The 26,995-nt window shown below is 45.9% G+C and overlaps 1 protein-coding gene and 1 long non-coding RNA gene across 3 annotated transcripts in view; both read right to left on the reverse strand.

The window, feature by feature from the left end:
• Nucleotides 1–13,431: 13,431 nt before the first annotated feature.
• The window catches only part of Slc16a10 (solute carrier family 16 member 10), a 104,799-nt gene continuing 91,235 nt past the window's right edge, over nt 13,432–26,995 (reverse strand). The window contains exons 4-6 of one of the 2 annotated variants that reach the window (XM_052164319.1): nt 26,075–26,218; nt 17,644–17,872; nt 13,432–14,404 (exon numbers count right to left, since the gene is read on the reverse strand). In XM_052164319.1, coding sequence (XP_052020279.1) covers nt 14,172–14,404; nt 17,644–17,872; nt 26,075–26,218 — 606 coding nt within the window. In that variant the 3' untranslated portion in view covers nt 13,432–14,171. The remainder of the gene's footprint in view (nt 14,405–17,643; nt 17,873–26,074; nt 26,219–26,995) is intronic. The other variant, XM_052164320.1, reaches the window with a different exon arrangement.
• On the reverse strand, nt 19,734–26,074 carry LOC127670028 (uncharacterized). Its single transcript, XR_007974459.1, has 2 exons — nt 25,994–26,074; nt 19,734–25,947 (listed from the first exon to the last, which is right to left on the reverse strand). It is a non-coding gene; the product is annotated as an uncharacterized LOC127670028 (long non-coding RNA).

Consider the following 26,995-nt stretch of genomic DNA (forward strand, 5'->3'; position numbering starts at 1 on the left):
AAGACAGGTTTATATTCCAGTTGGAGGGATTAAAAGTATGTCCTCCAGCCAGATCACACAGACCTAGAAGGTCCGTTCTCTCCCTCTCTTAAGCTAATGTGATCTCTTGCCAGAGCAGTCATGTTGCTGGATTAAAATTCTTCTACCCTGGCACTAAGCAGAATAAAATAACTTTTTGGTGAAAACAAACTGATTCTAACTTATTCATAAAACCTAACTTGACAATTATAACTCACAGCATCAGACTTAGGATTGAAAGTTCTCAGTTTCTTATAGATTAGCATAAATTTTTAAAATTCAGGTTTTTGCCAGGCGGTGGTGGTGCATGCCTTTAATCCCAGCACTTGGGAGGCAGAGGCAGGCAGATTTCTGAGTTTGAGGCCAGCCTGGTCTATAGAGTGAGTTCCAGGACAGCCAGGACTATACAGAGAAACCCTGTCTCAAAAAAACAAAAAACAAAACAAAACAAAATTCAGGTTTTAAAAGGTCTCTAGGGTGCCCTGAGTAGACCTTGGGTGCTAGCTATGTACCTGTCTTATTCAGGGTTTCTATTCCTGCACAACATCATGACCAAGAAGCAAGTTGGGGAGGAAAGGGTTTATTGAGCTTACACTTCCATGTTGCAGTTCATCACTAAAGGACATCAGGACTGGAACTCAAGCAGGTCAGGAAGCAGGAGCTGATGCAGAGGCCATGGAGGGATGTTTCTTATTGGCTTGCTTCCCCTGGCTTGCTCAGCCTGCTCTCTTATAGAACCCAAGAATACCAACCCAGAGGTGGTACCACCCACAAGGGGCCCTCCCCCCTTGATCACTAATTGAGAAAATGCCCCACAGTTGGATTTCATGGAGGCACTTCCCCAACTGAAGCTCCATTCTCTGTGATAACTCCAGCCTGTGTCAAGTTGACACACAAAACCAGCCAGTACAGTACCCAGTCCCACAACACCCAGAAGAAGCTTGACTCTCAGGTGCTCTAACACACCCAGGATCATAGGTTAGGAGGCCATAACATCTGCCCCAACACCGGAGTCACTGGGACCAGCAGGATCCAGGGACACAGGAACCCCCACCTGGCCAATGCAGGAACCCAATTCTCCCACTACAGCAAGTCCTGGATATACCATCACACTGGAAAAACAAGACTGGGATCTAAAATCACTTCTCATGATAATGATAGAGGATTTTCAGAAGGACATAAATAACTCCCTTTAAAAAATACAGGAGAACACGGATAAACAGGCAAGCCCTTAAAGAGGAAACACAATAATCCCTTAAAGAATTACAGGAAAACACAACCAAACGGGTGAATGAATTGAACGAAACCATCCAGGATCTAAAAATGGAAATAGAAACAAAGAAATCACAAAGGGAGACAACCCTGGAGATAGAAAACCTAGGAAAGAGATCAGGAGTCATAGGTGCAAGTATCACCAACAATACAAGAGATAGAAGAGAGAACCTCAGGTGCTGAAAATACCATAGAAAACATTGACACAACAGTCAAAGAAACTGCAAAATGCAAAAAGCTCCTAACTCAAAACGTCCAGGAAATCCAGGACACAATGAGAAAACCAAACCTAAAGATAATAGGTATAGAAGATAGAGAAGATTCCCAACTTAAAGGGCCAGTAAATATCTTCAACAAAATTATAGACGAAAACTTCCCTAACCTAAAGAAAGAGATGCCCAGAACTCCAAATAGATTAGACCAGAAAAGAAATTCGGGCTGAGAAAGAAATTAGGGAAATGACACCCTTCACAATAGTCACAAACAATATAAAATACCTTGGTGTGACTCTAACCAGCAAGTGAAACATCTATATGACAAGAACTTCAAGTCTCTGAAGAAAGAAATCAAAAAAGATCTCAGAAGATGGAAAGATCTCCCATGCTCATGGATGGGCAGGATTAATATAGTAAAAATGGCCACCCTCGTAGAAGCAGGGGGAGAGGGGATAGAATAGAGGGTTTCCAGGGAGGGGAACCGGGAAAAGGGATAACATCCCCCTTCTAAATCCTTCTAAAGATAGCTCACCCTCACCCTCCACTTCCCCCCTCCAACAATCCACCCCAAGCTGGGACTCCTACTGCTACCTCTTGTCTGGGCATGCCTCAGACATTCGTGGGCCTCGGTCATCCCATCAGCTACCCCAGCCATGGCTTTGGTCTAAGATTCAGTATTCCAGTCTGCCACACGACTTTATTTCCACAGGCTGAACACCAACACTAAACCATCATCCCTGGCAATGATTTACTTTGAAATCCAGTGTTCTCTATTCTGGCCACAATTTCCCATCCTCTTAATGCCCTCTTCACCGTTTCCATTGTATCTGTTCTTTGACAATGGGGTCAGCCTTTGAAGAAGACTCCTCCTATCTCCATTCCCGGTCTGTCAACGCTCGGCCTTAGTCTGTTCTCTCTCTGGCCTATGCTGCTGTGGGATCTATGGTGCCTCATGAACTGTCTCAGTGGTAAGCATGGTGTTTTCCCCACGAAATTAAATGACTCTAGCTTCCTTAGCCCGCTAACAGAATGGTTACATTGGCTCTCTGACAGTTTCACGCGTGACTAGTGCATTCTGTTCGCCCTCACCCCCACGGTCTCTTATCCTCCTCCTGCCTTTGTCACCCCCCTCCAGGCTCCCTTTCCCCACATCCATGTCTTTTAGTTTGGTATAGTGACCCACGGATTTTAACCAGGACTCTCTGTGGCCACAGAGTTGGAACTATCATTTGGAGCATCGTGGGCTCAGTTTTCTTCTCTAGCTGACTCATTTCTACACACACAAATACACAGACACACAGACACATAGACACACAGACTCACTCATACACACACACACACACACACACACACACACGCACATGCATACACACACATATTATATATATGTATATGTCTATATACTAATATATAGTATATATAATTTCTCACATCTTGGGGGAAATGCACATACCTCTTACAGCCATTGGTTCATTTTTTTCCCATTTTACAAAAAGGATTTAAAAAAAAGAACCTACCAAACAACCTTTTCTTGATAAAAATCCATATGATTTTTATTAAGACTCTCAGGTCATCGTCTCCCCCTCCTGCTGCCGCTGGCCTTAGCATAAGAGCTTCAGTCTCTTCTCTTCTCCAGCCTCGTCTGTCTCCTAGCTTGCTTCAGTGTCTCTCACCAGCTCCCAACTCTCCATTCCCTGTCTCAGTCTTCATTCTTCAGGAATATCGATTGGTCTATTACAACTTTCCTAGGTGACTTCTAAAGCGTGACTTACGTTTTTCAATGGATAGCTATAGAACATCAAGGTGGTGATTGACAACAAGACCTTTAAATTTTGCCCTGTGCCAAATGTGAGGATTTGGGAGACCGAGTCAAAAGACCATGAATTTGAGGGCAGTGCTGGCTACACTAGAAAACCATCTCAAATATCAAAAGTAAAAACTAGATTCTGGCATTCTGGTGAGAAAGTCGACTGAGATTTCTTTTAGTTGAAATAATATCTATGCCGGGAGAGTGCTCTGTGTAATCTAATCATTGGTTGCAGGGTTTGTGCTCAGAGCTGAGACCAAGGTAAATAAAGAGCGGTCAGGACGGAGGGATGGGACCGACTCCACTCGGGAGGGTCTTATATCGGTCATGTCATATGGGGTTTTTGAAGGGTAAGTTGGCCATGACAGTCAACAAGGCTATGTCAAGAGAAAGCAACTGTTAGTACAAATTACGGAGAAATGTGAGGACACGGTCTGCAGGCCAGGCTGCACCGGGTGACAGGAAACGGCACACAAAGACAGCATGGAGTTGATACCCTCATAGAGTTTACAGCTGATGGGGAAGGCTGGCCTTAAACTATCACAGTTATATAGCTCAGTAACTCACCTGCATTAAATGGAAGTCCGGAAGCTATGATCTGAGGACAGCTATTCTGATTCAAGTGTTGGGGAAGGCGTCTTTGAGAAACTTTGAGTGAAATAAAGCTGTGTAAAACAGAATGGAGGAGGGCGTGGCTGGGGTCGGCTAGGCGTGGCCGGGGTCGGCTAGGCTTGCACTAAGCTTTGACAGGGACACGCGCTTGCTCGTGTGCAGAGGTCTCGCACAGCAAGCTGTTTTTATAGAGATGTGGAGCTCCACAGTGACTCATCATCAAGTTCACTTCATCTTCTGGAAACCTCCTCCCCCTCGCGTGGTGGGTCCCACATGCTGTCCCCACCCCGATGCTTCCTTCTGTCCATCTTTTCAATAGATCACTAAGCCCCGCCCATTTCATGTCCATAGCTATTTCTGAATCTGCCTTCACCATCATCAAAAGGCTTATCAGATTTAAAGACCTAATAGAGTTTTATGAGCTATTGTGGAATTGGGTAGCATCCAGTTCTGAGAGCCAGCAGCAGTGGCAGTACCCTCAGGCAAACAAACCGCTCGTAGGGAGGCAGTCACCTCTGGCACTGGGATGTCATAATCTTAAACTTCTGGGAGCATCTTCTTGTGCCTACACAGGAAACCCTCATTCAGCTGCTGGTGTGTTCACACTAACGGGCACAGCTGCTGGAGGGTTCCCACTCGCCACATCGTCGGGTGTCTCCTGTGCCCTTCCCCAACCATGCAGTTGTCGAGAGTTCTCGCACCGCGCGCACAGTATGAACTGTTCTCCCGTCTGTGCCCCATGTTTTTCCAAGTCAATGAAACACTCAAGCATTTTCAGTGTAACCCCTAGGAACTGAAAATGGAGAGCAGGATCTTGGTAGGCCCAGCTGCTCTTAGGAGCCAGGAGCTCCAAAGATAAGAGAAACGCTAGCAAGGTCCAATGCAACATGGCAAGATTCCATTGCTTGTACCAATATTTCCTAAAAATATTAATGTTGGGATGCAAAAATACTAATTATAGAAGAAGAGGTCATAAATTTTGGGAGGCCTGAAGGTGGGCATGGGAAAAGGGGAGAGGGATAGAATTGATGTAAATATAGTAACATTATATAAAGATGCTGGATACAGCAGTACGAACTAGCAGCTCTAGTTTAGAAAACCCTCTACAACCCTCAGGAATTCACAGTGCATCCCGCCTCTGTAGTCTTGGTGCTTGCACAGGACTTCCATGCACTTCCCCAGCTCCCACGAGCTTGCCCTGTGGCTCTGACCAACATGGAAAATATCTCCACGCTTCCCCCACTTACGCCCACAGAGGAGCCCTGAGTTTGGCAGCCTTTGTGCAGACAGCTGTGACTGCCTGCTGCCCCTGGCTACACAGATGCTAAGGGGGCCTTGGATGCAGAACCAATTTCTACCCCCGGGACATATTTAGTGTATTCACCGAACAGCTCTGCCATTTTTACGTGCATCGAACCTTGGCACCAGTTTTGAGCATTCCCGTGTTTCAGAAGCACTGAAATTGGCTACGGATCTCTGTTCTTTAGAGACTCCAGATCCTCACGAAGTTTGCCTCATTTTCCCTTTTTTAGTGACTTAGGCCCTTCACCTGCTTTTTCCTTTTCCCATTTTTCTCTTTTACTTCTTTAGCACTTTATGAACCCAATTTATATAACCCAGTGTAACCCATCCAAACCTGTTAGAGCCTGTCCGGGCCCATAAAGACCAGATCCCACCATGGGGCTCAGCTTTGCCACCAAAGCCAGGTGACAGGTCCTAGGTCTGTGCTGGCCACCTGCTTTCTTAACTCCCCGTAAGCAGTCTCAACTGCAGGAAAATGAGCATCGACCACTGCTCCCTGGAATTCCTGTTGTTGGAGGGGAATATTGCCAATGTCTCGCAAAGAAAGCGAGGTGATTACTTTTTGTAAAAAGGGGGGGGGGGCACCATGACCCAAACCAGGCAACCTAGCAGTGCATGCAGCCAAGATGGCCTATGTCTATAAGAATTGCTTAGGAGAGCTTGGCAGTTTCTCACTGGCTGGGGGTCAGCCTCACAGTCTATTCCCAATCGGCTAAAAGCAGCTCCGAAGGAAAATGGCAAGAGATTAGCTGCTAGGATCAAGTTTAGGGATACAGCCCGGCCTTTGCTTAAGCAAGAGTTTTACCACATGCGGGACAGTAAAAGACTCGATCTCCTTTGTGTAAAATATTTGTAAGGCTGGAGATATTTATGGACTACTGGGCCTTGGCGGCCTAGCCATCTCTGAGAGGGAAGAGCTGTTTCTAACACTCCTTCCTCCGTGTCCTCCAGGCCTCACTGTTCATGGGATCTCAGCTGTCAGTAACTAAACGCAATTAATGGCTCCTGAGCTAACCCGTCAGAGTCTGAGTTCCCTGTGTTACCTCTAATTATGCAGTCATTGTTTAAAGGAGAAATGGGTAGCTAGACTTCTGTTCTTGTGTCCACAGCACTCAAACCGATTTTATCTGTCCCCATGGGTCACAGCCAGACTGTAGAGACTCTTATTCCTTGCTTTAAAGTATTTCCTAATTCAAGCGTCCAATGGTAGAAAACTCCCTGGTTATTACAATGGTCGGTGTTGGTCTATATTGAGGTCCCTGCATGTGTGACTTACCATAGAGTTCCCTTCTCTTAAAGGCTGGTCCTGGGGAACATCTCTGTCACATTTATCCTGTGATTCCCCCTCATCACTGTCCAGTTTCTCCCGTAGGTTCCAGGGCTTGGGATCCCAGGAGGGGCTGTGTAGTGCCGATCAATTTGTACCCTAATGCCTCCCTAGCCACGAGACAGCAAGCCCGTCCTCTCCCTCCCTCGTTCTTCTGTCATAGAGAACACCTACATGTCCTTTCCTCTACCACTCCTCCTTTATGTGGGCAAGTTCTTTCGAGATAAGCAACTCGAAGCTCACACCAGGACAGAGCCACGTGACTGACAGACTGAGTTCCAGGACAGAGGGCACAGCCCTCTTACAATCCCATTCCGCGTTTGATACTTTCACAGACTGTAATACATCCTCTAGTAGATTCATCAAGGAGGCTTGCCACACCACACCACGTGGCAGACAGACACCCATGTCTTCTACCCACACCAGGGGCACTGCAACTGCCACTGGCCACTGTAGCAACAAGCCATGCCGTTTCCTAAGACTCAGGGGAGGAGTGCCGCACAGGCATGTATCTCCCCTGTAGATGCTACCGCCAAGGAAGATGTGTCTCAGGAACTATTAACTCTGTGTGACTCCCAGGGGAGTACAGGAGTCTTATCAGACGATGTTCCTCACCCCTACCTACCATGCCAGAAAGTTCATGGGCCCAAGTTTGCACGGGTCTACAGGTCGTCCTACCTGGAGGAAAATGATCCATGATAGTTTCCTGAGGTAGACAAGGAAACTTCCTTGTGTCAGCTAGTTATGACTGTCTATTTGATTAGGTCAAGACAGTAATAATAAGGCTTGTAAAACCCAGTTCTTGGTGCGTCTGTAAGGGCATCTCCAGAGAGGAGAAACAAAAGAAAGACTCCATCTACAATTGGGGATGGCCTTCTACTTAATGCGACTCTATCCTGAGTCAGGTGATGTCATCTGACATTTCCACAAGACCATTCCGGCTGCCAGGCAGCAGAGACCACGAAGAAGCAAAACATACAAATTATGACTTATCCCCACGTAGGCAGGGGAGAGATTCTAGATATGTTTGGAACACAGCCAGCAGGACTTGCTAGTGCACCGTTGGCAGATGAGGGAGACACAGGGCAGTGGAGTGGAAGCTTTCAGCCCACGTAATTATAAAGTCGCCATGCACTGAAGGAAACGACCCTAAGATCCCAGCTCGGCACAGATGAAACTGCTGTATTCTTTTCAGTCCCGCTTTCGGGTCATTACTTTGGGAGACGCAAGGCCGAGGGAAGTCAAGGCAGATGTCAGCACACAGTTAGAAACAGAGGCCAGCAGAGTTCCTCGGGGCAGAGGCATCTGGCTGAGGGCGGTGGCACATCTGTATTCCCAGTACCCAGGAGGCTTAGGCAGGAGCCCCCGTGAGCGTCAGGGGGAACCTGTCTCAAAGAGCAACTCAGTCTCAAAGGGGGCAATCAGCAATCGGGTCCTGATGCAGTCCCAGTCCTCAGAAGATGAATAGGATGCAGGGATGGAGACGCCAGGAGAACCAGCAGGTTTGGTTTTCTGGAAGCCTAGCTCAGAGGCAAAGAACTCAGGCCTCCAGCCTGGCATGGAAAAGCCTCCTCAGGGCTTAAAGCTTTAACTCCTAGACCATGCGGAGGCAGTCTGTCCCGAGGCACGGCAATATCCAAACACACTAGGAAAACACACAGCATAAAACACAAACACTTTACTTTTCTTCCAGACACGCTGTCCGTTTCAGTAATTCCCCTGCCCCAGAAATACAATCACAAGATCTTGAAGGAATTTGCTAAAAATTTTTTATTGCATTTACTGAGAGTATCACATTTCCCCACAGTAAAATGACTGTATTCTCCAAAGTACAAAGCACTCTTCATTAAAAAAAGGTTTTGGTTATCTATATTAAATATATAAATCACAATTTTAAAAAATCTATTATAAATTATATTATTTTAAAAGAAGACAGGATTTCTCAAAACTAGGAAAATGCATATGTTGGTCAAACCCGGCATGACCCCTTTCACACAGCCAGCTATGTTTATACAGCTATGGGGCAAGCTGGCTCCTTTGGGGGGGGGCAGGGAGGGAGGGAGAGAGAAAGAGGGAGGAGAAGAGGGGGAAGAGGAGGAGGAGGAAGAGGAGGGAGGACGGGAAGGAACGTGGGGATCTCACACCTGGAGCACTAGGTATATTTGGAATATTAGGCTTTGCTAACAGAGTTTGAAATATAAGGTGTTGGGTTGTGGGAAGGCGCCTCTATAGCCTTCAGTTATCTGACACTGTAATGGCTTCCCAGAAGCTGCTGTTGGAGGAACTGTCCACCACACACAGCTCACTGTACTCAACAGTGAGCCCAGTGTCCTCAGCCACGAGTGCTAGTCTCTCTAGAAAGGCAACAGTGGCTGTGAGTTATTTCCTCACGCTTACAAAATGGCGGAGGCAGTCTGAAGGAAAGCAGGGCTAGCCTGAGCCACGGCCTCCAGGTGTCTGGATCCCGCTCACAGAAGCAGCGGGCTGGGACCTGGGACCCGCGGACCCTTCCTGGTGGCACCGGATTCATCTGTTTTGTTGGGGGGTGAGGGGAGTCTGATGCTGTCACAGCATGGTGCTGAGAGGACCTGACAGGAGACTGACACTGTCAGTCAGCGGTTTTAGCCTGTGTCAGATCTAAAAGGTGACAATCTAAAATGTTAAGACCAATGACTTCAAAACTGACTGAAAAACAAATAGCCCAGATGTCCAAAATATCTTAGTCAAATGCAATTAAAAGCCACTATTCACCCTTTTTGCCATTTTTACGTCTTAAAGTGAGCCTGGGGCTTTGGCCCTGTCAGGGGACAAGTACGCCATACCCGCAACCCATGAGTAATTGTAAACATCCCACTCTGTGCTAGATACACTGAGAAGGGACTTTCTATTTAAAGTTATTCTGTTGGGAGACCATGTTCATCACAAAGGCTGGATTTGATGATCATTTTCTTGTAAATAAAACTTAAATCCTTAACTGTTAGCAGCAATCAGATACTTCCATGTATTTGAACTTTGTAATAACTTCATAGACAAAATTTCTCAGATGTACAAAAATACATGTATGGTTTTGTTGGTTATATGCAATTCCCATTGTGTTACATGTATTTAAAAAGAAAAATACATGTAACTTTGTGGGCTGGAGAGGTAGCTCAGCAGTTACAGTGCCCTTACGCAGGGCCAGAGCTCTGTTTGCAGCACTACCGGGTGGCTCTCAGCCCCTGTCGCCCTGGTACTGGTGGGTATGAGGCCCTCTCCTGGCCTCTGCAAGTACTGCATGCATGTGGTATACACACCCACACAGACAACACACCCATACACACAGAAACAAACCTTTCATAATTAAAATATTTTGAAAGGGATATGAAGTTTAGTAGTAACCTTGATCCGATTTTTAAAGGCACTTGAAATTGTGTGGGGTCAAAATATTGTTATATTGTTTTTTCTTTTTGTTTTTGTTTGTTTTTTCGAGACAGGGTTTCTCTGTGTAGCCCTGGCTGTCCTAGAACTCACTCTGTAGACCAGGCTGGCCTCGAACTCAGAAATCCACCTGCCTCTGCCTCCCAAGGGCTGGGATTAAAGGTGTGTGCCACCACTGCCCAGTGTATATTGTTAAAATGACAAATCCTATGTCCTTAAGAGACTACTGCAGTGTAGACTACAGTATGAAAGAAGAGCTGAGGAGAAACGCTTGTGTTCCACAGATCTTTGCTCTTATCAGGGGCCTTAGGAGTAGCTCAGTTAGCAGTGCTTACAGCAGCTAGGTGTGGTGGCACACACCTTACTTAAATCGAAGCTCAAGGAAGACAGAGGCAGGCAGCTATCTTGAGCAAGAGGCCAATCTTGTCTACATAGTGATTTCTAGGCCAGCCAGGGCTGCACAGGGAGACCGTGTCTTCAAGCAAAAGAAAAGCATTCATTACTCTACCAGAGGCCTGGAGTTCAGATCCCAGCACTCAGCTGAAACTACTCAGAAATGCAGGTCACTCTAGCTCCACGGGATACGGGTATATACACGAGACTCCCCATCCTGGCCTCTGTGAGAACCCACACAAACAAATACATTCACACATAACAAGTTGTCCATAGTTACTGATGTGCAGACAAACGTTCCCCACAATGAACAGGCTCCCTGTGACTTCTCGGATCTAACATGGTTTCTCGACATTATTTTATGCTGAGAGTCCCTATCAGGTACAAACTGCTTCCTGATTCTCACGTCGAAGCACTCTTCTCCCAGAGCTCACTGAGACTGAAGGGGACCTATAATTACATTTATTTAAAAACATCAAAAATGAGGTTGGGAACTTCTGGGTTAACACGCATGCTGCTGATAGACTTGGTGAACACATTTTGTAGAATAAATGTCATATCATGTCATGTCATGCCTTGTCATGTTCCCTGATCTTGGGAAACAGCACCTGTCCCCTGTGTTAACCTCTGTCCCTGTAACTCAGCACTCGGGGAGACAGAGGCCAGGAATTGTAGTGCAAGGCATTAATCCCAGCAGTTGGGAGGCAGAGTCAGAGGCAGGTGATCTCTGTGAGAGAGGCCTGCCTGATCTACAAAATGAGTTCTAGGACAGCCAAGGCCACATAAGAACCCTGTCTCAAGACAACAAACAAACAACAATAACAGAAACCACCTAAGGTGATAGCGACAGGAGGATTGTCAGCTCCAGTCTAGCCTGATCTACATGTCATTCTTTAGAGTGTAAGCTTTCCATTCTAGGGCTATTCTTTCTGTACAACCAGAGGCAGAACAACATCTCTATTAACCCTGTGGTGAGGACACAGCTTAATTAGAGGACCACTCTTGAACAGGCCCTCACACTGCCCTGGAGCTGCCTCCAAACAATAGACCTTGATCTAAAGCGTGCTAATGGTAGGTGTGTTTATCTCAGGTGTATGCTTTTAATTAGCTTTCAAACATTTCTTTTTATGTGTGTGTGTGTGTGTGTGTCTGCCTGAGTGTGACTAACATTCATGTGTGCTGTGTGCATGCAGGAGCGCAGAGAGGGTGTGGGGATCTCCTGGAGCGGGACCACAGGCAGTGGAAAGCCACCATGTGACTGCTGGAACCTGAACTCAGGTCCTCTCTAAGAGCTGTGAATGCCAACCAGAGGAGCCAGCTCTCCAGTGCCTTAGCTTTAGAAAGCACAACAATGATGAAGTCTCTCAGGCAAATGAGGTGTGAAATAAACAAATAACAGGGGAAAACATTAGTGAAAGGCTTGATAATGACTATGCTATCATGTTCAAACTGTTCTCTCTCTCTCTCTCTCTCTCTCTCTCTCTCTCTCTCTCTCTCTCTCTCTCTCTCTGCTCAATATCAGCCCATGGACGAGAGCTCCCATGGCGGTGAGCTCCTTAGCCCCAGCCCTTGGGAGGTTGGCACGTCTTTGTGAGCTCCAGGCCTGCCAGGGCTACTTAGCAAAACCTTATCTAAAACAAGAAAGAGAAGAACAAGAAAGGCCAATATGGTTAAAATATTTCCCTCCTGAAAGAGAACTTATTGCAAACAAATTGCCAAAGACCCTTCATCAGTTTAAAACAGGAAAGCAACTGTGGGCAGTAGGTCGAAGCTGGGTGTGGTGGGGCGCGGCTGTGATTCCTCTGCAGAGCAAACAGAAGCTGGAGGGGCTCAAGATCCAACCCCTTGCTGGGCCACACAGCAAGCCTGTTTCAAAACACCTACCTACAAGAGCTTTGTGAGTTTGAGGCTAGCCTGGGCTACACAGTGAGTCCCATGCCGGCTTGGGTCTTCAAAATCAAGGCTATCGACACACAGCACATTCTAACACAGGCCTGAAGCAACAGACTAGAGTTGAAGGCCAGTCGGATCTACACAGACTCGACCTCACAATAAATAAATAATAAATTACGATGATTCAAAACCCATTAAAATAACATGTACACTTAGCGTTTAGGCTGTGAGCTCTTGTAAGACAATAGGTAAGAGAGCCGTAACTAAGAGGAAGAGCTTCTGGCCTTCAGATCCCAGCCCCTCTTCCCTCCAGACCTCTACCCGCCAAACAAGTCTGTGTTCTCTCTGGGCAGCCCATCCCCCCACAGATGGAGAAAGGGAGCACTGTCTCTTAATAGCAACAGGAAGGAAATGCTGAGTAGTGAGATAACACAATTGTTTCGCCTTCCAGATAACTTAGAATGATGCTGTGAGTGCTTAGGGAAGATGGCACCTCTCACAGGACAGGCACGCTGTCCAACTCTGACTATCATGCATCTGGGCTGATGATTTAAGGATACCTGGCATTTTAACCTTTAAAGTCTAACATATAATCTCAAATATATAAGAGTGTGCCCTGTTTTGATAAATGAGTAATGGGTCACGGCCCAAGTTTGGTTTTAATTTTCGGTCCTCAAAGCTAATAGCTTGCTTTCTACAGTTGGGACATAAATGGGGGACAATGGAGGGAGTTACTACGGAGCTCGTGCAGATAAATACCACATTAATCTTCTGGTCAAAGAAGAGGAAGGGGCACACTCGCTACTGTCTGGAAAGATTGTATCACTTGGTTACAGTGGAGTCTATCAGTCTGTGTAAGTAAACCCCACAACAGCAGACAGGAAAGCACCCACCATCAGGGTCCTTAGTATATCACAAGACTGTACATACAAATGTAAAGTTTTGCTAAAAAAATTTTTGGAGAATTTAGGAATTGGCTTTTCATAAATATATTTAACGTTTTAAAAGCATTAGTTCCATGAGTCAGTTTAAGCGATTATTTCTATCAGACATTTTTCTAACGGACAGAACAGTTCTGCAGCACCTACAAACTGTGTCCGCTCCACCAGCTGATAACACACTCAACGAAACACACAAACACAGTGCTAATAAACCCACAAGTCAGAAAAACTCTGTTAAAATTTGCTAGGATATCTTTTATACATTCTACTTCACTTTATTGTTTATACAAAATCAGAAATTTGGGGTCTTCTGGCTACTGGAGTAAAACACACTACAAACCAAAGGGGGCAAAGGTTAGTGGAAGAAACACCTGACTGCAGCCTGCGAGAGGACCCCTCTAGCTCCCGTGTCCTGTGGCAGCATTAGCATCTGCTCCCAGGAGGTCCCTGGACTGCAGCAGGCAAGAATCTCCTAATTTCATAGCTTAAATCATTTAAAAGACTCGAGGTTTAGGTTGGCCTCTTATTATCTAGGATCCAGGCTTAAATTTTGCAAAACGTTCCAAAATGAAGGAGAAAGTAACACACTGGAACAAAAGACAACCCGGGAAGCGGGAAGCGGCAAATGCTTCCAGCATGGAGCAAGCGCACTTGAGCTCCCGCTCGCCCGCTCCGCCCCGGCTTGGCTCCAAGCACAGTGCCCGAGGCTCCCAAGGCTGCTCCTTACTGAGAGCTCTGAGCGCTCACGTTTGGTTTCCAGTCACGCTTGCTTGCCTGTAACAGAGTCTCCCCCTGACTCGTGGACACGTCAAAGCTGCTTGGGAGAGAAGATGGCTCGAGTGGTAATACAGGGCTCGCGTCCCATTTGTGCTATTCCAAGGATGATTAAAAAAATAAGAAATCTGCAATTCATATAAAAGGGAAACTGGCTTGAAATTCAAAGCAAACGCAGTCGGGTGGAGGTGTGCATGGCGTCAGATGATGGAGTCGGAGTCTTTCTTGAAGATTCCGGAGGAGCCCGGCAGCAGAGAGCGTTGCTTGTCCAGCATCCTCTCCGTCTTCTCCCCTCCGGTGTTTTTGCTGCCCTTCCTCTGTTTCTTGCGATGAATCCACGGGATTAAACAGAGCACGACACCCCCAATAAAGGGAGGGATCCCCGCAAGGTAAAAGGCCACATCGTAGGAGCCCAGCTTGTCATGAAGTAACCCTGGAAGAGGAGACAGCAGCTGTCACACGGAGGAACAAGTCCGGCTCTTGGATCAGTCACACTGCTCACAGGCTCAGACCACAGACTTGAAATGTAAACGCTTTTCTGATATGAGGAAGGGAGAAAAAAAAAAACCCACCTCTGATTTTAAATTTTACTGCAGAATAAAGGCCATACCAAAATACCACTTGTGGAAAACATTTGCAACAAGGCTTTAGCATTCCCAAGCTGTCAAAGGTCACCTAAGATATTTTAAAAATGACAGGATGGCCCTTCTCTCAGTGGAAGGTGGATGGCACATCCAGATCAAAGTCCTTTAAACTAGCTACACCTCCAGATGATTTTATTTGACTTTAACAAGAAACTACCTTAAAATGTAATACAAAAACATTAAAAGCTGTAAGTCTAAGAATCTGGATAAAAAAAGACTCAATTTTTTTTTTTTAAATGTATGAGTGTTTTGTCTGAATATATGTCTGTATACCAAATGTTTGCCTGGTATCCAAGGAAGCATCTGGAGTTAGGGGTACTTGTCCACTGTGTGGCTTCTAGGAAAAGTGTCCTTTGGAAAAGCAGCCAGTGCTCTTAACTACTGAGCAATCTCACTAGCAATCAAACTAAAAAGAGAAGTTTTTAAATATATTTCAGAAAGATACTAAGGCTTTCCCATCCTTGCGAAGAAGTGTAACAATGTTGGCCTGGCCTGGGCTGGCAGCATGTGACTTTAATCCCAGCGCTGAAAGGCAGAGGCAGATGGACCTCTGAGTTTGAAAGCCTGGTCCACCAGTGAGTTGTGGTTCCATAGAAACCCTGTCTCAAAACAAACGGGAAGCCCTAAAGTGTGTCTGCCATGAGATGGAGTCTTAATCTCTGCTTCTGAAAAGTATTAGTTTATTTCTAAATTTCCCCGAAAAGTCTAGGGCTCCAAGTTGTATGTTTTCTTAGTGTTTGAATTTTCACTGTGCAACCTCTAGTTATCTACACTTGATCTTAGCAAAAGGCTGAGAAGCAATAACCTCTAGTTATCTAAAATACCTAGGAAACATACTGAACTGAACACCTGTCCTTCTTCATTTAATACCCAGCTAAGAGTGCATCCAGAGGCACACTAACACACACATAAATGAATGTAGTTAGCCGGGCGGTGGTGGCGCACGCCTGTAATCCCAGCACTCTGGGAGGCAGAGACAGGCGGATTTCTGAGTTTGAGGCCAGTCTGGTCTACAGAGTGAGTTCCAGGACAGCCAGGGCTACACAGAGAAACCCTGTCTCGAAAAAACTAAATCCAAAAAAAAAAAAACCCCAAAAGAATAAAAAATGAATGTAGTTATCCTGTATCTAAACATAAGTGCACGGGATCTTTAAATATGCAATATTCCTGCCTTCAGAATCCAACCTCACCTGCAACCAGCCTTGCATCTGTGGCTGCCAATAAACAGGTTTTACTACTACTTAGGTGAACCACTCTGAGCCACTGAGGAAATGGGGGAGGGTAATTCTCCGGGTCAGTTGTGTTCTTCCTATTTCAGAAACATCCTGCTACACCGGTCTCATTACTTTTGTCTATAAGCAGTTACTATTCCTACGGAAGCAACGCTATTCCAACTATAATGCCTGTAGACCTGAAATCTCCCAAACTCAGCTAAATGAACAATCTATTACTTAAGAAAAGAGGAAAAAATAGACGCTTCTCTTATAGGGATTATCACTCTAGATGTCAAACTCTAATGCGCTCTGTAAATAGCCCTGCATCCTTGATTTTGGATCAGCACCGTGGCTCCAGACACAAGAATGGATTCAGGTGAATCTCACTGAGCTTTGCTGACCCCTTCTATCAGGCAACATAACTGTATACAGTTGAAACTTTATCCTGATTGTATTGAAAACTCATCTAATTCACACTGGTACCCAAGGAAGACGCCACTCAGTTATTTTGAAGGCTTCTAAAGGTAGAGCTCACTTAACATGAAGTCAGCTATTGAAAGTGAACAGTACAGAGGCACGTGGTAAACTCAATGCTCTATGACCAGTTTCCGTCATGCTAAAAGACAAACAGAACTCCATCCCTATTAGGTACCCCTCTCAAGTCCTTCCCTCCAGTCTCTGGCAAGCACTAGCCTGTTTTCTGTCTCTATGGAGATGCTGGATAGTTCATATAAGTGGAACCATGCAATATAAGACCTTATATGTGGCTTTTCTCACTAGGATAATGTCTGCGATGCTCGTTCGCCCGGTGGTGTGTATCAGTGTCCCTGTCTATTACTTTTAAGGCTGAACAGTGTCCCTATCCATTGCGCGGATGACATATTTGGGGTTTACTTTTTGGCTATGGACTGACTGGAGTCAAGTCTTATTATATACAGCCCCAGCTCTCCTAGGACGCACTATGTAGGCCAGGCTGGTCTTGAACTTGCAGCTCCCCTCCTACCTCAGCCTCCTGAATATTGAGATTATAGATCCGTACCACCACATTATTTTTATATTTATGTTTTGATGGACAACCAAGTTCTCTCCACCAAACGTAATTTTCTTCAACCATTTTTCAAGGGGTTTGTTTTCTTAGGTAAAAGCATATGCTTAGAAATCTATCATCAGAATCTTCATTTTTATGTTTCTATTTGTCTAACATACATACTAAAAGAACTGATGGAAGGGTATGTATTTAGTATACCTATGCCTAAGTTTCCAGAATTCCCCAACAAGTAGTATTTTGTTGGGAATGCAGCTCAGTGGCAAGTTCTTGCTAGTAAATAACAAGGCCCTGGACTTAACAGACCGCCCCCCCCCCCATACACACACACACACACACACACACACACACACATACACACATACATACAGAATGTTCCCCAACAAACGTTTTCAACCTACTGTCAACAGATGGTCTTATTAAAAACGAGGAGCCAGAAGAGGGTGGCACACCCCTTTTAATCCTAGCACGCAGGAGGCAGAAGCAGGCTGATTTCTGAGTTTGAGACCAGCCTGATATATAGAGTGAGGCCTACACTACGATAGCCGGGGTTACACAGAGAAACTCTGTCTTGAAAACCCATCAAACAAATAAGCAATGACAACAACAACAAAAACTCCAAACCAAAATCAGACAAACAAAATGAGATGGAGAAAGCTCACAAAAGACTACTGATAATATATCTCACAAATAAATGAGGTTTAGGATCCAAAGTAGAAAAAAATGCTACTAATTAGTATAATTACTATAGGAGAATTGCTATATTTACCTGCAATAGGAGGGCCTACAGTCATGGGTATAGACATGAATCCGAGTAGAAATCCAATTGCTTGGGAAGCGTCCTGAGGACCAACCAGTTCAAAGGCAATGGGTGCCATGATGGAGATGAAGCATCCGTCGAAGAGACCCATGATGAGGCAGACGGCGATGAGGGCTCCGAAGGCGCTGCACAGGGGAATCATCATGGACATCAGGCCGATGAAGAAGAAGGAGAGAACCTAGGACAGACAACTCCACATTAACCCCACTCTCGGGAAACTGCCCTCTTTCTCTTGGTAACACAGAATCAACCTCCCTGAGATTGTCATATTTCCTTACTATTTTCACTAGGGAACAAGAACATAACCATTTTATATAGTAATTCTCCTTCCCCGCCTGCACATTCTTTAGTCTGAATTTCTCTATATATTTTATGTGATATAAAGACTAAAGAATGTGCATATTTATGTATATGTGCATATGAATGAATCTTTGGACTAGATGGTATAAAGTTTAGAGAGATTTATTCTTCAAGCACTTGGTTATTTTTTAACACATGAAACCTATTACACTTTATGGGTAAATACTGCATTCCTGGAAATGGAAGTAGGAGAATCAACAGCTTAAGGCCAGCCTGAGGTCTGCTGTGAGAGCCTACGTCAGACAGAAGGCACTGAGCCAGGGAGAGCTCGTCACGCACGGGCTCTTCTCACTAGGGCTGAGAGCCTGAGTTCCAGGCCCAGGCCCCCATGGGGAAAGGGAAGAAACAATTCCTGAAAGTCGTCTTCAGCCTTGGAGAATCCCGAATGGATAGTCAGAAGGAAGTTTGTGCACACACTCCAGTTACCAAGGCGCTGCTCTGATCTCTCCACGGGTCACTTGAGCTGGCCCAGAGCTTGTCCACATGTGGACAGAAGGCTCCTGTCGGGTGCCCTCCAGTGGCAGCAGGGCAGCAAAGCAGGCATGGGAGAGACAGAAGCCTTGGTGATGCCCACTGCGCCATCTCTGCTGATTTCCATACTACTGGCCTGTAGGATACACTCCTAATTAGCTTCTCCATTGCTGTGATAAATACCAAGACCAAAGCAGCCAGGGAAGGAACGGCTTCATTTGGCCAATCCACAGAGGCATGTTCTCAGATGAGAGTTCTTTCCCCCAGATCACTCTAGCTTGTATCAGGTTAACTTAAAACTAACCAACACAACCAGGGTCTAGCTCTCTATGATCCTGAACAAGCAGAAGACATTCTGATGCTTGAGATGAAAGGCCTAACTCTCACCAAAATGTCTAAAAGGCAGCAAGCAGCCAAAGAGTTCAGGAGTTACTTTTACCCAAAAGCTAACCAGGTTCTGTTGCCAGTGATGCCACAGCTATATTAAGATGTTCAGAGAAATGACAGCAGAATAGCCCCCAGATCAGTGAGCTAAAGAAAAGGTCTAGCCTCTACTTAAGAAGCAGGAAGAGGAGGCAGCAGCTGGGAGACATAATGCCTTCTGCTCCCAGTTACAGATACCTCTTGGTTCTGTCCACACTATGAAAGGAACATGGACAGTCTTAGACACAGCTGCCATCTGACCAACTCCAGGAAATCTAAACTATTCCAATCAATTGTTGTTTTGTCTTGCTTGGCTTGGCTGAAATAGATGATGTCGTGCATCCAGGCTGGACTTGAACTCATAATCCTCCTGCCTCCATCTCCTGAATGCTAGGGATTATAGGTGTGAATAATGGTCATGCCTGGTTCAGATTCGATGCCCTTCACTAGTAAAATCACACACCAAACTTCCAGCCACCTCACCGTAATTACAACAGACACACAGACACACAGACACACAGACACACACAGAGACACACACACACACCTCATTTCTCTTCCTATTTTTTCAATACTAATTTCTGTCAAGAAGACCAGCTCTGAAGTTTAAACTTAGCACACAGGCAGCTAATAATTATTTGGGACTTGACAATCTTACACAGTATTTGGCACACTCAATTTTACTTAATAATGTTTTCGTGGAATAATTAACATAATTAAATGAAGTCCAGGCTCTTCAATGTTGGTGGTTTCCTCAATTTCTCTACTTTTTTGCTTCTGATCAGCTCTTTTGTTGGATTTTTTTAAGGGTGAAATCTGGGGCATTTCTTTTTCTTTCTTTTTTTTTTTTTCAGAACACCTCAGCAAAATAAAATTCCAGTTTATTGTTGGACATTGTTTCACACATACATCAAACAGGCCAAACAAACAGACAGACAGACAGACAGACAAACAAACAGCAACTTCATAGACAAAAAAAAAAAAAAAAGAAAAGGAAAGGAAAAATAATCTTTTTCTCTTTGGCTTTTTTAACCATCTCATACAAACCAACTACTTTATAGTACAGCATATACACAAAAGAAAAAGGTTACTGGAATGCTTGGAATAAGATTGTTTTGTTGTTGTTGTTGTTTTTAAACAAGGTTTTTTATCCTTTGCTATTATAATGAACATGGTCACAGCACAAGTAAAGTCTGAAGCAGGACAGAAAACGCTCTGAAGGCTGGGTTGGATATCTGTTATCATTAGAAATGGCTGACCCCTAACAATATGTACAAAGAAATATAAAATATAAATAAAACATACAAACAAATTTTCCTTTTAATGTATTTTTAAGAAAGAAAGCAGGGCCTGGGAAGTTCTGGGTCTCTTCCTCCGTGTTGCCAATTCACGCTGTGGTTTTACCTCTGCGGCATTTCTTCATCTTTACCTAACCGCAGGACTTTTTTCTCCTTAACCTGTATTAACTCATGTTCTTTTTCTCCGTTACTTGACCAAGATTTATTACTCTTGCTGCTCCTTTGAGACGTGGCCCTCTGTCCAGCATTCCCAGTACGGTAATACAGATGCGCTTCCATGCCTACTGTAAGACTTGTTAACCTGGACCTGAGAGATGGCTCAGTGGTTCAGAGCACTGGCTGTACTTGTCCACTTTCAGGGACTCTGATGCTCTCTGGCCTCGGTGGGCACCAGGCACGTTCCTGCTGCACAGTTATACACTCAGAGAACATATCCACACAGAATGAAAAAGGATAAGATTTATTAATTTAATTAACTAAATTTGTTATTTTCCTTTGAGGACTGAACTCCTTAAGGTCCTTCACAGATGGCACTTCCCCGAGCCCTTCAGAACAATGCCTCGCTCCTTTTACCTTGTTTGTTTTTAGGTCTTTTGTTTTTAAGAATTACTTATTTTATGTGTATGAGTACACTGCCGCTGTCTTCAGACACACCAGAAGAGGGCACCGGATCCCATTACAGATGGCTGGAGCCACCATGTGGTTGCTGGGAATTGAACTCAGGAGCTCTGGAAGAGCAGTCAGTGCTCTTAACCTCTGAGCAGTCTCTCCAGCCCCTTTTTACCTTACTTGTATTGAAGGAAGAATGTTACAAGCCAGAACCAAATTACCTGGGTCACTGTTCCTCTTCTGTGTGTGAGCTGGTATCTTGTGACTTAGGTAACTGCTCCTCAGTGTACCAATACCACCCACCAAGGGGCTGCGAATGCCCTCGGGTGGCGCAAGGCCTGGAGCCTCATTTCCTCCCTTTGCTTTAACCTACGCCCCTGATGTTTCTAATGCCTCTGAAAAGCAGTGCTTTAAGAATGCTCTGCTACTGTAAACACTCACCGAGCATCCCCAGTCGGGAGCGTGGAGTGTGGAGTAACCTAATCTATGTTCGGTCGCTCATGTTTGGCTCCAGAACACCTTACTCTTTTTGAGGTGAGAGCTGTGTTTTGCATCGGCAGTAACTACGGTGATGAGAAAAAAAACGTAACTGCTGTGAGGAATAAATATTTGTCCTTTCTGTGCAGTGATTCCTGGGCCACAGGAAGCACACATGTCAAGGTTTGATAAATTGTCCACACAGGAGGATCAGTACTTCCTTATCATTTCTAAATAAATATCAGATATACAGAACAAATATTGATCTGTCAATACCGGAACCCGATTTAGAAGATAAATGAGTTTTTCATTACACAAGCCTTTCTCCTCTCCTAAGCACTGCTGTGGAGAGACAAGAGTGAGCTCTTCTGCTCAGACCCTGGGCTCCAGAGGAAGTTACGCTCCACCTGGGCAAGCACAGGGGGCGAGCACAGGGGGCGAGCATAGGGGGCGAGCATTCGCAGCAGACACATAAGTGGACAAGTTAGATTCAAACGCTGCCCTCGCTGTGCTGACTTAACGTTTCCAGACGTTACAGCCTCTAGTTGGAAGGCTGAGATCAGGCTGTAGCCGAGGGAGAGGCAGCTAAGGCCTGTCCTCCCGGCACTGACTGGCGACGCCTCTGAAGCACAGGGGGCCTGGAGTATTGCTGGAGTGTTTCACATAGAGGCGGAGGCCACAGGCCACATCCCTAGCAGGGCCAGCCCGAATGAGACTGCGGGGCCTCCGGCTCTGTCTGGGGAAAGTTAAGTACTTGGATTCTCTCTAGATGATTGGTAAACTCCACACCTTCATGTAAAATGTTAGTGATAAGGAACTGAAGCACAGAGCTTAGGCAACACTGAGCAGTTCGGTCTTTCACAAAGGAAGATGGGCGCGAACATGACAGGCTCTCCTCAGCCCCTCCCACCCTCAGCCTCTTCTCACCCACACAGAATGAGCACAAGAGCCCCAGGGCACTGCAGTCCCCACATACGGTCATGATGTCCACACGAGGGACAGGGAGTTTGACAAGTACCTCGGTAGGTGGGCAGATGGGAGAGGGACCATATGTAGGTAATAAAGGTGGTGAGTTTCCAAGATGGCTGGCATCTTCCTCACCCTCCAGACTGCAAGACAAGTTCAAGGCAGATCAGGACATGTTTGTGTAACAGTTGTGGGCCAATTAGCTACCAACCCTAAATGATTGGAAACTATACCAACATTCTCCAACAAAGCAAAGTCTCTGATCTTGGCTGTGAAGACATGGAGAACTGCTCCGCTTGCCACCTTCATCCATGCCAGTCTCCTTTGCGAGGTCCCAAACCACCTAGCTTTTCCCAGCTACGAGCCTGTTTTAGGAACCCAGGGACCCTGTCTGTCCTGTTTGGACCACTCTACCTGGGCTAATGTCTATGAGCACAGGATGTATTCAGAATTATTTCCACAAAATCAAAGTTAAAAGTCTTCAGTACAACAGATGTCCAGAAGAGGGCATCTTGACATTAGAAAACAAACCTAACTGGTCAGTGAAATGCTAGGTAAGAAGATCTATAATGAAGTATTTATTATAACGGGTGGCATGATTATCATAAGATAAATAAATACTTCCATAGTATTTGAGACAGAGTCTTCATCTGAAGCCCAGGCTGGCCTCCTGTGGCTGGTAATCCTGCCTCCTGAGTACTGGATTACAGGTGTGAGCTGCCACGCCCAGTATGTGTCAGGTGGGGGATGGTACATGCCACAGAGCACGTGGACACAGAGGACTGCTCAGCAGAGCTCAGCTCTTCCTTCCTCCTTTCCCCAAATCCTGGGCATCAGCCTCAGGTCACCAGGCCTGAGCCCACAGCTGTACTCACAGAGCTATTTCAAAGTCCCTCCCTTTTGAGACAGGGTCTCTCTACATAGTTCTGGCTGTCCTAGAACTTACTAGGTAGACTGAGCCGGCCTTGAACTTGGAGATCTGCCTGCATCTGCCTCCCGAGTGCTGGAACTTGGGGCCTGCTTCACTATGCCCAACTTGGCTCTACATTTAATAAGAGTACGTAAATATGAACGAGGCCTCGATCTTACTCCCAGCACCAGTGGGAGGAGGCGGAGATCAGTGCCGTCTCTGCTTCCTTCTAGCTGTGTAACAGACGCTGGCCTGCGACTGCCTGGACCCACAGCAGGGCAGACTCTGTCCCCCAAGTGTTCATATCTGTAAGTGGAAGCAAAGAATAATGCCTTCCTTGAAGGGCGGCGGCAGGGACTGGAGGTGGTGCACGTGGACCACTCAGTTTACCATGTAGTTCATCAGTGTTAGCAATGTACCCGCGTGCACGTCATCGCTATAGCAGACTAACGGCAGTGACTTTATCTGCAATGCGCACCCATTCCACGATAAGACTGCTCACACAACTGCTCATGATCAATCCTGAAATCTCTTTCTGGCTCTCCTTCACTGTGCTTTGGACGCAGTCCCCATGTTCCCATTTTCTCACCTGTGGTCACCAATGGCTTCTTACTTCAGTCACTTACTAGTTCCTGAAGTTGCTGGCCCCTGGTATCTCTACGAGCACTCTATTCCAGATGTTTCTTACCAAGCTAGTGACTTCCTCTCAGGTCCCGGGCAGCCTGAGATGCTCCAGTCCCACCGTGCTGTCACCCACCCACCCACGAGCTCCAAGCTCAGCTTGGCAGTTTTACAGGCACCATACACGAATGTGGCAAAAACAAAAAGGTTGTCTTCCTTGGATTTACTGAATTACTAATTTCACAGGATTATGAAACCACCTCTGCCATCAGCCAAGCGACAGATCTCAGGCGTGGACAGCATAGAGGCTCCATCGGGCACCTGCTCTCTGCACCTTTGCCTTACTGCTTGATCCCAATGGCTTTCCCTTGGTGTTCACCTACCTAGACCCCATCCGAGTTTCCAGTTCACACCTGTGCAGCGTGTCTCTCCCTCTACACACTGCTGCAACACCCACCCGGCTTATGGGCAGTATTAGACCACACTCGTATCTTAGTTTACACCGTCTTCACCAACCCTGAAAGAAGCCATCAACTTCCAAACCCCAACCATCACATATTTACCTTCCTAATGATCTGCCTATTCTAGACATTCTAGACCAATGGGACCATCCAACACGTGGCCTTTTGTAACAGTCAACTCCTGCTCCGTTCTCTACTGCATTCTTTCCTTCCCAGTTACCAGACTGATCTTCACAAAACACTGCTCATGCCAGCACCTGCCTTAAAACTCTGCCACGACGTGACAGAGACTGACAAATAACACTCGTCCCCTTTCATTTTCCTTTGTTTGGCTGAGTTTTTTGAAGTCGGGTCTTGCTGTGCAGCCCCAGCTGGCTTGGAACTTGCTCTGTAGAGCAGGCTGGCCTTGGACTTGGTTTGATCTTCTTGCCTATGCGCCACCCTCTCACCCATCCACCCCGCCCCATGCACCATCGTGTGTGGAAGATCATCAGTTTCATGTCCATAAATGTCTTCCTCACCTGGCCTCCTCCAGCTACGACCCCAGTCTTCCTTTATGCCTTTCAAGCATCCAGCTTCCCAGGCACACATAGATACACGCCCATGGTCCCTGTGTTTTCCCTGCTTATGACATTCTTTTCTTCTCTTCCTAATCTCTGTCTCTCTGCACCTAGCTACCCACTCACTTATAGAAAACCACTTTTCTATGATGCTGTGGAACAATCCAGGGCTGTGTGCCTCTATTACTAAGTTACATCCCGGTGCTCTAAGTACCTCTCATGCCTTTATATTCTTTCGACCCTCACTAGTGATTCAGATTTCCCGGGGACTGCTATCTCACTGAGCTGTAATACCGTACTACCATGTCCCCTAAGACCTTTGACTTCTCACCAGGGATCATAGAACGTGCTGGGCTCAGCAGCATCTAGCAAGCTGGAGAGCTCTGGGAAGACTCATGTCAACTGCAACCTGACCGCCAGTAATAATCTTGGAATTAGTATGTTTCAGCACACTGCATATCACCTAGCAGGCAATCTGATTACTCTGTCCTTGAAAAATCTATCTGCAAGTTGGTAACAGCAGCAAGCTCTTAGATGCAGCACTTAGAAGGCTGAGCAGGAAGACCTCTGAGTTCAAGGCCAGCCTGGTCTACCGAGTGAGTTCAAGGAAAACCAGGGATACACAGAGAAATCCTGTCTCAACAAACAAAAAAGAAAACAAGAAAAGAGTACCTATCTGCAGAAGTTCTAATCTATAATGCATTTGACATTTTTACAGCATATATGCATATAGGTACATTTAGTGCAAGTGTACCACTACTACAAGGAACAAAGTATGCTACACAAGGAGAGCCCAGAGAGGACCTGCAGGCAAACCTCCATCTATAGGGGAAGGAGAGCCCAGAGAGGACGTGCAGGCAAACCTCCATCTATAGGGGAAGGAGACCTAGAGAGGATCTGCAGGCAAACCTCCATCTATAGGGGAAGGAGAGCCCAGAGAGGACCTGCAGGCAAACCTCCATCTATAGGGGAAGGAGAGCCCAGAGAGGACCTGCAGGCAAACCTCCATCTATAGGGGAAAGAGAGCCCAGAGAGGACCTGCAGGCAAACCTCCATCTATAGGGGAAGGAGAGCCCAGAGAGGACCTGCAGGCAAACCTCCATCTATAGGGGAAGGAGACCTAGAGGGTACCTGCAAGTAGACCTCCATCTATAGGGGAAGGAGAGCCCAGAGAGGACCTGCAGGCAAACCTCCATCTATAGGGGAAGGAGACCTAGAGGGTACCTGCAAGTAGACCTTCTTCACACCAGGTAAATAGTCTGCAATGCGGCCAAAGAGAAGTCGTCCAACTCCTGAGGTGACGCCAATGCACATGAAAAGCACCTCCTTGTTGTTCACATCTTGAAACCTTTTCTTTACATGGTTCATCTGAAGGTCAAGAAAAAGGAAGCTGCACTGAATATGGTAAGGCAATGGCAGGCGTCATTAAACATCAAGTGTGGTTTGTTTCCCTCCCATTGCAATGTTACTCCAACCCCCCTTCAAAATTAAAATACTTAAAAGCAGCTCCTGTGATAATTCTGTGATCTAGAAAAACACATCAAGAAAATCTATCCTGATTTAGCTTGCACAAAAGGAATGCGTTTCTGAGTGTGGTGGCACACGCTGGAATCCTAGTCCTTGGCAGACTAGGTCAGGCTGCACAGTCCAATCCAGGGCAGCTGGGAGCATGCAGCAAGACCTTGACTCAGAAGACCGAAGTTTCAAAAGATGAGTTATTACTACAATTATTATTTCAGTAAGCAGATCAGCACACACTAACAATGAGCCAGTGTTCAAAGGAGACTGGAGACTGGACTATTACCTGCCCTGCTGGAAGATGGCGAAAGGTCATCTTTGGAGTTTTATTTCTTCTGGGAACCAGGACAAAATTGATGTCCTTGAAATATGTCCTACCAGAGCTTCCTAGACGGAAGTATAAGTTCCGTGTGGCATGGCAGCAAACACAGACACGCAAACCATTCGCAGTGGTCAAATCTCTTAAGACTGCCAGATCTGAGCAGTCGCCCTATCTCAGCCAGCGCCGTGCCTGAGTCATATTTTAGGATCTCAGTTTGTCTACAACACGGAAATAGCAACAGTATCTATTTCAAGGGTGGTTATAAGGATCAAGTAAAACATATACATGGAGACCTTAAGAGTTGG

The sequence above is a fragment of the Apodemus sylvaticus genome, chromosome 19 (assembly GCF_947179515.1).
Source record: "Apodemus sylvaticus chromosome 19, mApoSyl1.1, whole genome shotgun sequence".
NCBI lineage: Eukaryota > Metazoa > Chordata > Mammalia > Rodentia > Muridae > Apodemus > Apodemus sylvaticus.